At 60.5% G+C, this 15,116-nt stretch overlaps 2 protein-coding genes across 3 annotated transcripts; both read left to right on the top strand.

The window, feature by feature from the left end:
• The first annotated feature begins 3,542 nt into the window (after nt 1-3,542).
• LOC130485267 (olfactory receptor 52W1-like) lies at nt 3,543-5,629 on the top strand. 2 transcript variants are annotated; one of them, XM_056858418.1, is made up of 2 exons: nt 3,543-4,070; nt 5,213-5,629. In XM_056858418.1, the coding sequence occupies exons 1-2, from the start codon at nt 3,543-3,545 to the stop codon at nt 5,627-5,629; spliced, it is 945 nt and encodes a 314-aa protein (XP_056714396.1). The 2 variants fall into 2 exon arrangements, with proteins under 2 accessions (XP_056714396.1, XP_056714397.1); XM_056858419.1 differs by having other exon boundaries at nt 3,543-4,073; nt 5,216-5,629.
• A 4,446-nt stretch (nt 5,630-10,075) lies between these two features.
• LOC130485552 (ankyrin repeat domain-containing protein 50-like) lies at nt 10,076-14,828 on the top strand. The gene is made up of 3 exons (XM_056858767.1): nt 10,076-10,476; nt 10,752-10,987; nt 11,836-14,828. Exons 1-3 carry the CDS (start codon nt 10,076-10,078, stop codon nt 14,826-14,828), a joined length of 3,630 nt encoding a protein of 1,209 aa, XP_056714745.1.
• Nucleotides 14,829-15,116: the final 288 nt, after the last annotated feature.

Below are 15,116 nucleotides of genomic sequence, written 5' to 3'. Positions count from 1 at the left end.
TCCTCCACATGAAGCCAAGCTGGGTGACCTTGGGCTAGCCACAGTTCTCACAGCCCCACCTGCCTCACAGGGTGTCTGTTTGTGGGGAGGGGGGTTTGATTCTTCCTTAAGTGGCAGAGAAAGTCAGCATAGAAAAACCAGCTCTTCTTCTTCTTCTTCATGCTGTACTGTTACACCAATGGACGAGTCTCAAGGCTGGGTGGGCGGGAGGAGAGATGAGAGAAAACTTCTGAGAGTGGATTCTGGGATCTGGCCCTTTCCTTTCCACCACGGAAGGTACCTTCTGGACAGAGGGTTTCCGGAGGCCGGAGCGGAGCCAGCGTGAAGGAGGAATCCCCCAAGCGCAGCCACGCAGGCCAACCAGCCGCCAGTTCTGGGGGAGATAATCTGGGTGACAGCAGCCGCCCTGAGGAAACCCCTGCAGCCCCTTTGAAACACCTCACACTTTTCGGGGAATGTAGACATCCCCTTTTAGGGCTAAAGATCCCTTTTTCAGACCGGCTGTGTCCCCTGCCCTCTTCAGTCAGTGGACTCCTTGGTACAGATCCTTTTGTACTGTTCTTACGTGTACCAACTTAGGCTAAAATGGATTATACCATATTTGAACAAATGGTCCGCGTTTACTCGAGCAAACTTTGGAGCCAAAGGGTCAGCACGTGGGTCACCCTCAGCGTCCACAATTTGTTGCTCACTTTTTGGAGGCTGCAGAGAAGAGATGAAGGGAGATGTTTTTAGAGATGGGTCTTATTTAAGTTTTATTGTTCAGGACCTTGGTCTAAGAACAGGGGGAAAGATATCCCCTTTATTATATTTTTCCAAGAAAACCTACTCATTTCTTTGTGGGTAGTTTGAGACGGCGGCCACGTTGATCTGCAGTAGAATTGCTAGATTCGAGCCCAGGAGCACCTGAGAGACAGACCAGATTTTCGGGATATGAACTAGTATCCAACAAAGGGAGCTTCGACTGTTGAAAGTGATATGCCTGTATTATTGTATCAATTCCCAATGACAATAACACAGTAGGAGGTTGAGAGTTCAAAGCAGTCTGTTTATTAGGCCCAATAAACACACTGGGTGAAAATTGCCCAAATGCGCAGGACAATTCACACAAACATCAAAGGAGTGCAAACACAGATATAATCTTTGGTAATGGGAGGTGTGATACATAATAATAATACATGGCGTCAATACATAATAATACATGGCATCAATACATACAACCAATAATAGATATTTGAGGATTTGAATACCCTATTAGAGATTTGGAGGCATTACACAGAAGTGGTGATCTCATTCTCACTAATCAGCAGTAAAGACCCTCATGGTCAGGTGCTTTTCTATTTGATCCTAAATTACTGCAGTTTTTATCTTGGACCCTGGCAGCTGCCAAGGCTAACTAAGGGAGTTTTCCTAGCTGGCCCTTATGAGTGGGGGGGGGGCAGCTTATGAAAACATACTAGGGCTTTCTATGGATCCTCTAATTAGCTTCTAACAAGCAAAGCTGGGCCTCTCATACTCAAGGTCTTTAACATGTGTGTGTGTGTGTGTGTGTGTGTGTGTGTGTGTGTGTGTGTGCTTGGTGTGACTTTAATCATAGATGCCAACTCTGATACACTGAGTATGGCATATTCATAAGTGCAGATTATACTTTATTGATTACAAAGAATATATTTCAAATCAGAGAATACGTTTCCAATACTTCTCCAGTGAATGAATACATTTCTTCAGTGAAAGAATACATTTTCAATAACATATAATGATTTCAGGCATTACAAAAGTTCATACCCCAAAAATCCGGTTGGTCTCTCAGGTGCTGCTGGACTCAAATCTAATCATTTTGATGTGGGTTCTTAAACTCAGCATGAGGAACTTCCCTAATTCTGCTGCTGGTTTAATTCAACAGAAATGTCTCCATTGATTGGAAGCCTCCCCCCCCCCCATGACACACCAAAGGCCCAATCTGGGGGGTGGGCCATGCAGAGGCCAGAGGGAAGGCACCAAGGCAGCAGCCCCCCCAGGCTTCGGAGAGGGGCAGAGGCAGCATCTCCTCATGCAGGGAACAGACCCACCCAAGGGTTTTGAAAGCAGGGAACTGTTTGTCACTCCAAATTGTGCAGGGGAAGGCAATCTGGAACATGCTCCAAGTAGCCAAACGTTTGGAAGTCAGACGAGGCCCTTCATTGAGTGGGGCGACTCGGAGGAAAGGAGCTTTGGCTTCCATGTGAGGCCTTCACTTGCCACGTCCCATGGGCCACACACAGCTGCGGGGAATTGCTTTTTTAAAAAAATGGCCTCAGGACAGCCCTGCACAGGGAGGAAGTGCGCCTGCCTCCCCTCCCAAGATGTTTTCTGCTACTCCATACCGAGTGTTTGTAAAAGTTGTTTCCGGCAACTGCCGTGTGGCTTCAGGAAACATCCGCTGGGACTGGGGAACCCAGGAAAACCCAAACCGAACTCTTTAAAAATTGCAACTTTTAGTTGGGCCCTGATTTTCTATGAGGGGATCTTTCAGAGTCCATGGGAGGAGGAGGAGGAGGAGGAGGAGGAGGAGGAGGAGGAGGAGGAGGAGGAGAAGCAGCAGAAGAAGAAAAAAAGGAAGAAGCAGAAGCAGCAGAAGAAAGAAGCAGAAGAAGAAGAAGAAGAGTTGGTTTTTATATGCTGACTTTCTCTTCCACTTAAGGAAGAATCAAACCGGTGTACGATCACCTTCCCTTCCTCTCCTCAAGCGAGTCTCCTCATCTGCACCTTCTGTGGCTTCTAGGGCTCATGGACTCTCCGTTCCTGCTTCCCCCATTTGGGCTCCATGCTGCCGTCCCAAACATTGCTCCTCAGATGCTGGCGAAGCGTCCCCTTCACAGGTAAGCATATCTGTAGGCAATGCGAGGCGGAATAATAGTGACCTTTGTGTTCCTAGTGGGACAGGGTTCTGAGGGACACCGGCCACTGCCAGGATGCTACGGACCCTGTGCGCCACCCGCTCGAAGGCTCCAAGGTTCGTCCTGCCAGGCATCCTTGGGCTGGATGCACCACAGAGCTGGACCACCGTCCCCTTCCCCTCTGGGCATGGCCTCCTGCTGCTGGGGGGCTGCAACAACTTTGTGAAAACAGAGGCCCACCTCGGCCAGCCTGCCTTCTGAGGCCCCTCTGTGATTCCAAGAGGTGGCCTGCTTGCCTTGCTGGGGGCTTCTCACCAGCGTGCTGGACCCTTTCACCACTGCACCCCGTGGGACCCTCCTCACCATCATGATTCTGAACGGTGGTGTTGTGCTCGCTTTTTGAACCCTGCCTCCAGCAGTCTTTGCACCTTTGGGGGCAAAAGCTGTCACCAGAACAGCACATTCCTCCTGGTGGTGCTAGAGGGGCTGCTATTCTTCATCTTCCTCCTGTTCTTCCCCACAGGATGTCACTGAACTTCAGGATCTGGAGGAGACCATGGCTGAGGCTCTCTTGTGGAACTGGCTCCTAGAGAACCTCGGCCTGGTGGCAAAGATCCTGCCTGAGCCTCCCACACCCCCGGAGCCTTCCTGAGACCCACCCCAAGGATGTCCAACATCAGCCAGGGTCCTCCCGCCTCCTTCCTGCTGGTTGGGATTCCTGGGCTGGAGGCCTTCCACAGCTGGCTCTCCGTTCCCTTCTGCTGCATGTACGTCATGGCCTTGTTGGGGAACGCCTCCCTCCTGCTGATCATAGAATCTGACCGCAGCCTCCACCAGCCCATGTTTCTCTTCCTCTGCATCTTGGCCGTCACGGACCTGGGCCTCTCCACCTCCATCGCCCCCAAGATGCTGGCCATCCTCTGGGTGGATGCCAGGGAGATCGACCTGGACGCTTGCCTGGCCCAGATATTCTTCCTCCCCGCCTTCACCGCCATGGAGTCCGGGGTGCTCCTGGCCATGGCCTTTGACCGCTACGTGGCCATTTGCGCCCCGCTGAGATACGGTACCCTACTCACCCCCCGCCTCGTTGCGAAGGTGACCCTGGCCCTGGTGGTGCGAGCCGTGGTGATTGTGGTCCCTTTCCCACTGCTGGTGAGGCGCTTCCAGCACTTCCGCTCCAACGTGATCGCCCACTGCTACCCTGTTTCCCCGAAAATAAGACATACCCATAAAATAAGCCGTAGCAGGATTTGTAAGCATTTGTGCAATATAAGCCATACCCCGAAAATAAGACATGGTGATATGCAGCGTACCTGCGCGGAGCGGTAAGGCGCTGTTCAAGGCGGGCGACGCTGCGCACTGCCGCCGTCGCCGCAGCCCCCCGGTTGAAATCCAACAGCTCGCGCTTTGGGGGGATGGGAACCTCGGGGTCTGTGGGCCGTGCCTTGCACTGACTCAGCCCCTTCACCATTCAGGATCTTTGGCGGGGGTGGGGGTAGGGAGAGGTTTGATTCCCTGTGCACCCCCCAAACAAAAGAGGCTTTGGAAATCACCTCCACTCTTGGCACATCTGGGTTGAATGACCAGCTGGACAGAGGCTCTGGAAGACCCCCCTTTCTCGCCCGCCCACCCTCCGGGAGAGAATCGTATCGTCGGGGGAAGGTGGGGATTATGAGGAGGATCGGGGCACTCGCCAGCGATGGAACAAAGCCAGATCTTGGCGGCGATCCTTAAATCAGTACAATGCAGGAATCAGGCAGCCTCCCTCTCCACCTTCCTGACCCAGTGGGGTTTGGGTGAGATCCAAAGGAAGAAGAGCGAGGACTGCCTCATCAGATAAAAATGGCTTCTTTTCTCCATCTGCAGATGCTTCCCTTCACCATCTGTTTAAAAGGGGGGAATTGTGTACGGGGTGGGGAGAAAACCGGGGGCATTTCTGTCTCAGTATTCAGGGGGGGGGGACCAGATGCGTGCAGGTTCGGTTCTGTGTGACTGTAAAACGGGAGAGGGGGACCTGGGGAAATTCTCCAGGCTGTCTGTGAGAAAGTAGCCTGCGATCCCGAAGCCGCTTACCCCAGAGTTGGTGCTCTGCAGGGCAGCGCCGCCCGGCTTTCGGCGGGCAGATTCGGCTTGGCGGAGTCAGCTCAGGTGTCTACTGCGGCGGGGTTCGTTTCCCATCGAGCAGGTTTAGTTAAGAAGATGACTTAACTATCTTTGAATAAATGTAGATTGTTGTACCATACTTAATAAAAATAAGACATCCCCTGAAAATAAGCCATAGTGTGTCTTCTTGAGGAAAAATAAATATAAGACAGTGTCTTATTTTCGGGGAAACACGGTACTGCGAGCACATGGCCCTGGTGAAGCTCGTCCGCGGCGACACCACAGCCAACAACCTCTACGGGCTGATTCTCTCGCTCTCTGTGTCGGGCCTGGACATTGCGGGCATCTCTTCCTCCTACGCCCTGATCCTCCGCACGGTGTGGAGGCTGCCTTCCAGGGAGGCCCAGCGCAAAGCCTTCGGCACCTGCGGGGCTCACATCAGTATCATCCTCGTCTTCTACGTCCCGGGGCTGTTCTCTTTCTTGACTCACCGCTTTGGCCACCGCGTCCCCCAGCCCGTCCACATCATCCTGTCCGTCCTCTACCTCCTGGTGCCCCCCATGTTCAACCCCCTGGTCTACGGAGCCAAGACAAAGCAGATCCGAACCAGAGTGCTCAAACTGTTCTTCTTAGCAAAGGGGACCTCCTGAACCCCCCTCCCCCGGCCTCTCCAGTGGGGACATTAGCCGCGGGCAAGCTCCCTTCAGCTCAATGCAGAACTGACTCTGTATTTTCAGGCTTTCTCGGTATTTAGAAAAGACTCACCTTTTCTGAGAGCCCTCCCCACTCTTAATAGCAGCACATGCTTGCCAACGGCACTGCCTGTGCCCACCCTGTGCCCCCAAATGCCTACACGCTTGGCTTCCCCTGCCCTGCAGACTCCTCACAAGTTTTGCGGAAAGACACTTAGAAATTCGCCCTCCCCAACACACTTAGGAACAGCCATATAAAATGTTTGCAAGTTGACAGACTTTCCCCTCAGATAAAACAGGAGTCCAGAGGCCCCTTATCGGCGCACCGAGTTTATTCCCGCATGAGTCTTTGTGAGTCAGAGCTCCTTTCATCGCAAGCATCAGGTGCTCAGAGGATCTGTGTTTTTCTGCCCACAGATCTATCAGCTTCACCAGGGGTTGCCTGGGACAATGGTGCCAGCAGGGGTTATTCTGGACAGTCAGATTCTCTGAACGGGGTGTTTAGCTCTGGCCAAAACAAAAGAAGAATCTTGGCACTCCCTTTTTTTTTTTTTTTTTGCAATGGACCAACATGGCAAATGAATCAGGTAGATAAGAAAATGCCTCTTTAAAAAGTAGGAATGACAGAGGTGACTAACCCTCAAAGAACTGGGCCTGCAGGTGATATAGACCTGGGCACAAATCCAGACTCACTTGAAATTTGCAAGATTAGAGAAGGAGAAGCCCAAGCACCAGGAGAGGCAAAGAGAAGGTGGGAGCCAGTGAAGACTGGAGATGGCCCGGGATGTGAGGCGGTCATAGAATCACAGAGTTGGAAGGGACCACCAGGGTCATCTAGTCCAACCCCCTGCACAATGCAGGACATTCACAACTACCTCATCCCCCCCGCAAACCCCCAGTGACCCCTACACCATGCCTAGAAGATGGGGGGGAACCCTCCAGGATCCCTGTCCAATCTGGCCAGGAGGAAAATTGCTTCCTGACCCCCCCAAAGTGATGATCTGCATTTCCCATGGCATGTAAGGGCCACGAGAGCCAAACACTGACACAGCCCTTCCTGCCCTCCCTCTCGTGATCTGCCTAAATTCAAGAAGTCCCCCACACATCTATCATTCCGCAACCCATGTAGAACAGAATGGTTCAGGGGGGTATTTTTATAAAGGTACCGCGGCTATATTACAACAAAATGGTCGAGGCACTTTTATAATGAGAACGGGGCCATAGACCACAACCACTGTGCCTCGTGTGCATTACCTTGCTCTCCCGGCACTGTTGTCTACTTACGTAAAACATTCTCTGCATTGTGTAACGTAATTGTGTCTAATCCTTTTTGCTTGTTTCAGATTTCTGTAATCCCAGTCCCATTTTCTTGTTAGATGTCTCATTCTATTGATCAGAGTGATTTTCACTGCCTGATCCACCTTGCGTCTCCATGAGAAAGGTGGGCTGCAAATAAAGCAAGGAACTGACAGGCTCCATCTCTCCCCTTTGGGCCACTCAGGACTGAACGGGCTTCCACAGGCAGATCTTTGCAGGGCTTTCACCTCTGCATGTATGTACCCCAGACATGGAGGGTTCCGACAGGCTCCCTTTCTAGTGCAAAATGCAGATGTTTTAGCACCCACTGGGAACAGTGACGATGCCCTTAGGCTCATCATTTAAGTCTGTGGAACAGAAGAACACATGAAGCTGCCTTCTACTGAACCAGACCCTTGGTCCATCAAAGTCAGTATTGTCTACTCAGACTGGCAGCAGCTCTCCAGGGTCTCAGGCAGAGGTCTTCCACATCACCTACCTGCCTAGTCCCTTTAACTGGAGATGACAGGGACTGAACCTGGGACCTTCTGCATGGCAAGCAGAGGCTCTACCACTGAGCCAAGTTTTCCCCAAAGTCCAAAACTATCACTGTGACCTGCCGGGTGGCTCTGTGGGGCCTGACTAGTGGTGAGACACTCCTAATTAGGGATGCCAGCAGCCTCCAGGTGGGGCCTGGGGATCCCCCGGAATGACAGCTCATCTCCAGCCTACACAGATCAGTTCCCCTGGAGAAGCTTTGGAGGGTGGGGCTCTCTGGCCTTGTACCCCACGGAGGTCCCCATCCTCCCCCCAGGCTCTGTCCCCAAATCTCCAGGAGCTCCCCAGCCTGGAGGCACCAGCAGACCAGGTGGTATGGAAGGCTCAGGGGCAGACAGGTCAGAGCGAGGGATGCCGGCCTGCAGGTGGACGCTGGGGATCCTTCCTTCCCCCCGCCCCGGGAATGACAGCTGCTCTCCAGACTACACAGATCAGCTCCCCTGGGGAAAATGGGTGTCTTGGAGGGTGGGGCTCCTTTGCAGCCTGGCTTTCCTGGGCATGCCCACCCCATCTACCCCTCCGTCCTGCTTGGCGTTCAGGGCGCAGTCCTGACCAGATGAGAACCTGAGAAGGTAGACCCGCTCTGTCTCCATGGTGACATCAGCCAGGCCTCGCCAGGTATTCTGCAGGATGGCGCAGAGGGGAGGGCCCCCCAAAGGCCAGGGGCCTCTTGGAATCAGCAGTGCCCCTGCCATTTGGAAGGGCCGCTGACTTTTGACTGGTCTCCGCTGGCACGGTGAGCCAGCCACCGAGGCAGTTGGAGCAGCTGAACCGGAAGGCCGCAAGGAAGGGCATGAAGGCCAGAGCGCGCCCTCGTCCCGTGGTGAGTGCCTGTCGGTCTCCATCAACCTGTCTAATTTCCTTCCTTTCAAAGTCGTCTAGCCTAGCCACCATCAGTACACCCTGTGCAGCGAGTTCCGCAGGGTCAGTCCGCATGGTGTGAAGAACTGACTTCAGTCTGCCCTGAATCTCCCGCCCTGATGTTACGCAAGAGGGAGAAAATGTTCCCTTGGTCCTCCGTTTCGCCGGCCTCATGCAAAACGTCTGTGTTTCCCCTCTGTCGTGATTCCTAACCGGAAAAGCTCTCCCTCCCCTTGCGTGCAGAGGGGCCGTGCTCTGCTCCCACCTCTCAAGTGCTCCACTCAGGGCCAGTCAGTTCCGTTCCTTGAGACAGAGGGCAGGGGGCCGTGGGGGCGGCCAGCGGGTCTCCCCAGGGGAGCTGGAGGCCTCTCGAGAGGCAGGCCTCGCTCTGGCCGGGAACGCGCCCCCACATGCCCAAAGACCACCCTTCCGCGCCTCGCCAGGCATCGCACGCTCCCCAGGGAGGGGCCGGTCGAGGTAACTGTCTGCGGATCAAGACATGTGCCGCCGGGGACAGCTTTTTGCCACGGGCCCGACTGGGGAAGACCTTTGGAGGAGCCCAGCGGACGCGAGGCGGACGGGGGTCCACGCAGGACGGAGGAGATCTGCACTCAGCCCCCCGGCCCCAGCAGTGTCACGCAGAGTGTTTCACATGGGGAGCCACCTGCTTGGATGCTGCTGCTGCTCAGGTCCAGGCCCACGCAAGGGGCTCGTGGGTAGTCCCGGAGAGGACCTTGCGGGATCCACGCTGAGCACGCTTGGCAGGTCTGGCTGTGGCTGCACGGCCCGCGCCGGCCTGGAACAGCCCAGGGGCCACCTGGCACCCCTGAGGTGCGCCAGAGCCTCGGCCCAGCCATGGGGACGGTGGGCGGGAGAGGCGGCGGCGGCGGCGTCCAGGCCGCCTCCTCCCTCCCTCCCTGGGCGGGCAGCAGCCCCGAGCCGCCGGCCCGGAAGGCGCAGGTGAGGCGGCGGGGCGCCCCCCCCCCCCGCGGGCCGACGTGTCCGGCGCGCCCCTCCCAGCCCTGCAGTGCGGCCGCGCCCCGCCCCCCCCCGCCGCTGCAGCCCCTCCCGGCCGGGCGCGCCCCTGCCCCCTTCTGTCCCGGAGCCCACACCCCGGGCAGGCGGGCGGGCTTTCCCGGCGCGGGGCTGTTGGTCAGCCGGCCAAGGCGGGAGCCGCCGGAGAGGAAGGCTTCGGCTCTTCGGGTGGGTGGCGCCCCCCTGGAAGAGTGCCTGCTCGCCCGGCTCCCCTTTCGGGAGCGCCTGCCTGCCCGCCCTCCCCCTCCCGCCGCGCCCCTCCCTTCCTCTTGGGGCCCAGGGAGGACGCCCCCCCCACGATCCCTCTGCCCGCTGGGGGGGGGGGGGGCGCCCGGCCCAAATCCGGGCCCGGGATGTGTGCGGCAGAGCCCTGCGGCTGCCTCCCTCCGCCTGCCCGGCCTTGAGAAGGGGACCGCCGCCAGGTGAACGGATCGGCCGGAGGGGGGAGCAGGGGCGGGGCGGGGCGGCGGGGCGGCGGGGCGGGCGGCTGCAGGGCGGGGGGCCGATGAATCAGCATCCGCTGCTGTCTGCCCGCCGGCTGCCGGATGGGCGGGCGGGCGCGGCGCAGGTGGCCGGCGGGCGGGGGGCCTGACCCTGCCGCCTTCTCCCTGGCGCCCGTGGCGGGGTGGGGCGGGCCATGCCCGGCGGGGCGGCATGGAGCCGGCGGGGAGCGTGCTGCAGGGCAAGGGCTTCGAGGGCCGGGCGTGGGCGCTGGGCCGGCTGGCGCGGAGCCTGGAGGGGGGCGGCGGCGGCGGCGGGGTGCTGGTGACGGGGGGCCCGGGCAGCGGCAAGACGGCCCTGTGCAGCGAGGCGCTGTGGCCCACCTCGGAGGCCGGGCGGCGGGCGGCGCTGGCGGAGAGCGCCCTGGCCTGGCACTTCTGCCAAGCCCACGACGCCCGCACGCGCGCCCCCCGCGCCTTCCTGCGCCGGCTGGTGGGGCAGCTGCAGCGCTGCCCGCTGCTGCCGGCCTACCGGGAGCAGCTGAGGCACCTGGACGCCTGGCGGGCCCTGCAGGCCCCCGAGTGCACGAAGGACCCCGACGAGGCCTTCCGCAGGTAAGAGGGGGCGGGGGCGCCTTGCCGAGCGGGGCCCGTCCGGGGGGGGGGCCCTTGCCCCCAGGGCCCACCGGAGGAAGGGGGGAGGCGTGGTGACAGGCACCCGGGTGTCCTTGCACTCCCCACCCCACCCCTGCCGAGCCCCTGTTCCTCTGCCCCCCGACCGCAGAGCAGGGCGGAGCTCCTCGGCCCGTGGAGGGAGGGAGGGAGACTCCTGCCCGGGCGCTGCTGGGGTGGGGCGCTCCCCACCGGGTCCGTCCTCGTCTCCTCCCCAGAGCGGTGCTGCTGCCTTTGCTGGACCTGCCGCCCCCTGCCAAGCCGCTGCTGCTGCTGGTGGACGCCCTGGACGCCGGGGGCCAGCACGGCCGGGACGAGGAGCGCGCCCCTCCACCGGGGCCCAGCCGCACGATCGCCCGTCTCCTGGGGGGCCACCTCCAGCTGCTGCCCCCCTGGCTGCTGCTGGTCTGCACCGCCCGTTCCCACAGCAAGGGGGTGCTGCGCCTCTTTCCCGGTGAGAAACGGCCCTGGGGGTGGAGCCATGCTAGGGGGCTCACCTGCCGGGAAGGGGGGACGGAGCGGCCTTTCGCGGCCTTCCCCTGTGCACGTCCGGGCTCTTGGCGGGGCCGTTCCCTGCAGGGCCAGGAACACACACAGCAAGCTGCCTTCCACCTAATCAGACCACCGGTCTATTGAGGTCGGTATTGTCTGCTTGGACCGGCAGCCGCGCCTCAGCCTCTCAGGGCATGTCGCATCGCCTGCCCTCCATGCCGCCTGCTTCGTGCAGAGCAGTCTCTTCCGCTGAGCCCCCTCCTGGTGCTGGGGCTGCATGTGCTGGAGGGGGGACATGAGGCGGGGCCTCCCACCGGGATCCCAGGCCTGTGTCTGATGGGCCTGGATTATTCACGGGGGAGGCAGCTTGGAGGGGGGTTGGTCCTTCTTGGGTTACTTCTTGGTGGACGCTAGTCTGGTGAACTGGATTTGTTTCCCCGCTCCTCCACATGAAGCGTGCTGGGTGACCTTAGGCTAGTCACACCTCCTCAGCCCCACCTACCTCACAGGGTGTCTGTTGTGGGGAGGGGAAGGGAAGGTGATTGTAAGCCGGTCTGATTCTGCCTTAAGTGGTAGAGAAAGTCGGCATATAAAAGCCAACTCTTCGTCTTCCTCCTCCTCTTCCTGGCATCTGGGCTCCCCAAAGAATTGGAGGATTGCTAGCATCCATGGGGCTTGGGGGTTCTGCTGCCTTCCTGAGGGGGAGGGGATCCCCCTTGTGCCTGCATGCCGCACATGCCCCGTGGCCCTTCCCCTTTCCCCGGCGGGGCTGTGGTGTCGTTGTCAGCCGTGGCTTTTCCTCCCCTCCAGGCTTCCGGCGGCTGTGCTTGGATGACCTGCGGCGGGACTCTGTGGTGTGCGATGTGCAGCAGTACATCCTGGCCCGGCTGGACCGGGAGGAGGCTCTCCGGCGGCACCTCACGCGTGACACGGCAGAGGCCCTGAGCCAGCTGCACATCAAGAGCAACGGCTGCCTGCTGTACCTGGAGCGGGTGCTGGACGGCGTGGCGGGGGAGCTGGTCACCCTGCGGGAGGTGCGCCATATTCCGGGCACCCTGTACGGACTCTACCTCTGGCTGTGCCAACGCCTCTTCCCCGGGCACGAGTTTGCTGCCGTCCGCCCCTTGCTGGAGGCCCTCCTAGCTGCTCCCCGTCCTCTGGGGCCCGCAGAGCTCTATGCTGCCGTCTGGACTCGCCGGCCTGTGTCCCGGGAGGAGTTTGAGGGGTGGCGGGCGTCCCTGGCAGCGCTGGTGCACAACGGCCCCGGCGGCACCTGCCTCCTCTTCCACGCCAGCTTTGCCGAGTGGCTGTGTGACGTCAAGCACTGCACCCAGAAGTACCTCTGCTGCCCGGCCCGCGGGCACGCCTTGCTAGCCATGAGTGCCTCCTGCCGGGCACCGCAGCTGAGCCCGGAGCAGGTCCACGAGCTGGCCCGCCACCTGCTCTACGCCGAGCTGGGCATGGAGCCCTGGCAGCTGGCCCTGTGGCTGGTGTGGTGCGGGGCGCCTGTGGATCGCTGCTTGGAGCTGGAGGAGCTTCTGCTGCCCCTGGAGCCACCTGTGCTGGAGCTGCTGGTGCTGGCAGGGGCCCGCCTGGGGGACCAGGGACCGGGGCCCTCCTTGCAGCACGCCCTGGAGCACGAGGACTCTGTGCGCCTCCTGCTGGAAAACGGAGCCAGCGTCAACCAGCGTGATGCCAACGGGCGGACTTTGCTGGCCAGCGCTGCCCACAGCGGGAACTACGAGGTGGCGGGGCTGCTGCTGGCACGGGGGGCGCAGGCCGAGGTCCCGGATCAGCACGGACAGACGCCCATGACCCTGGCTGCGCGCCAGGGACACACCAAGGTGCTGCTTTGCTTGCTGGCCCAAGGAGCCAGCGTGGACCGCCCTGACCGTGAAGGCTGGACGGCGCTGCGGGCAGCGGCCTGGGGAGGCCACAGTGAGGCCGTCAGCATCCTCTTGCGGGCTGGGGCAAATGTGGACTGCTCCGATGCAGAGGGGAGAACTGCGCTGCGGGCGGCTGCCTGGGGGGGGCACGAGGACATTGTGGACACGCTGCTACAGCATGGGGCTGACGTCAACCGGGCCGACACGGAGGGGCGCACTGCGCTCATTGCAGCTGCCTATATGGGACACCGGGAGATTGTGGCACTGCTGCTGGCTCACGGCGCTCATGTGGACCACGCCGACATGGATGGGCGCACGGCACTCTCCGTGGCAGCCCTTTGTGTCCCAGCGAGCCGTGGCTATGCCAAGGTGGTGGAGTTGCTGTTGGAACATGGAGCCTCTCCAGGGCACGCAGACCGCGACGGTATGACACCATTGCTTGTAGCCGCTTACGAAGGCCACGCGGACGTGGTTGAATTGCTGCTGGAAGCCGGGGCTGACGTGGATGAGGCTGATTCAGCCGGCTGCACCCCGCTCTTGGCCGCTGCTTCCATGGGCCACAGGGCAGTAGTCGCGTCCTTGCTGCTTTGGGGTGCAGCTGTCGATGTCCTGGACAGCGAAGGGCGGACTGTCCTGGGTGTGGCAGCCGGGCAGGGGAGTGAGGCCGTGGTCAGGGCTCTGCTGGAGCGAGGCCTTGACGAGAACCACCGCGACGGACTGGGCTGGACCCCCCTGCACCTGGCTGCTTGGCAGGGCCATGCCAGGACCTGTGCTGTTCTCCTGGAGGCTGGCGCCCGACTGGCGGAGCCAAACCGCGACGGGCGGGTCCCGCTGATGCTAGCTGCCCAGGAAGGGCACGTGGATGTCGTGCAGCTGCTGCTCGAGCGCGGCTCCCCCATCGATCACACCGGCTATGATGGGCTCTCTGCTCTGACCTTGGCCATGCTGGGAGGGCACCGCCCCACAGCTGAGCTGCTCCTGCGCAAGGGGGCGGACGTGAACTTGTGTGATGCTGAGGGGCGCCCCATGCTCTACCTCCTGGTGCTGGAGGGGCTCACGGAAATGGCGGAGCTCCTGCTGGAGAACGGGGCCAGTCTCGAGGGACGGGACGCCCAGGGCCGGACCGCGCTGCACGTCACGTGCTGGCAGGGCCAGGAGGACGCCACACGGCTCCTCTTGAGCTACGGGGCAGACGTGGAAGCCATGGATGGGGAGTGCCGCTCCGTCCTGCACTTGGCCGCCTGGCAGGGCCACGCCCGCCTCACCCACCTCTTGCTGGAGAACGGGATGCAGCCTGACCACGCCTGCAACCAAGGGGCCACCGCACTGGGCATTGCGGCACAGGAGGGCCAAGCCGAGGTGGTACGAGTGCTGCTGGAACATGGAGCAAACCCCGACATCCGCGACAGGGCAGGGCGCACCCCCATGCGCATGGCAGCCAAGCAGGGCCACCATGCTGTACTGCGGCTGCTGGAAAGCCACGGCGCTACCCCTGCGGCCACCTCCCCACAGCTGGGCTCCTCCAGCAGTTCCGCAAGCAGCCCGGCCCCCCCTGGCAAGCGGAGCAGCTCTCCCTCCGTGGACTCCGTGGACGAACGCTGCAAGTCCCGGGTGTCCCGCTGCTCCTCGGCAGCCACCACATCCACTTTTCACTCACTGGCCACGGCCCAGACTGTGCCCGTCGACAGCCTCAGCTTTGCCCAGCAGATACAGCAGCATTCCCTGCCCCGCCGGCGCCAGGCTGCCGTCTCGGCCACACATCGCTCTGCCGGTCAGGACAAGCACAGCAGAGGGCCTGGGGTCCCCCTCATCTCCCTGGACTCTCTGGACCCTCATCTGCACCTGAAGGCGGCCATCAAACTACAGTTCGAGGGCCCCACGTGCGGCTACGAGTACAAGCAGGAGACCCCCCTCTGACCAGCAGTTGGGGGGGCGGGCGGCAGAGGCGCCCTGGGTACTCTGGGTACGCAGCACAAGCAGGCCTCTTTGCACAAGTTAGTGGAGGCTGTGCTGGGGGGGATTGCTGTCCACACCCACATGCCTTGGCATCTCCTTCCCATCTCTGGCCTGACTTTGAACATCACAGGAAGTGCCACCCGTTGCCTAGGATGGCACTTCCTGTCATGCGCAGGGCTGCTTGCAGACGGATGGTCCAAGCACACACAGAGCTGGCAGGCAGGGAGCAGGGGGGGAGACGGGGGGGGC

The sequence above is a fragment of the Euleptes europaea genome, chromosome 12 (assembly GCF_029931775.1).
Source record: "Euleptes europaea isolate rEulEur1 chromosome 12, rEulEur1.hap1, whole genome shotgun sequence".
Taxonomy (NCBI): Eukaryota; Metazoa; Chordata; class Lepidosauria; order Squamata; family Sphaerodactylidae; genus Euleptes; species Euleptes europaea.
Note: the sequence above shows the minus strand (reverse complement) of the source record. Positions and strands in the feature narration are given on the sequence as shown.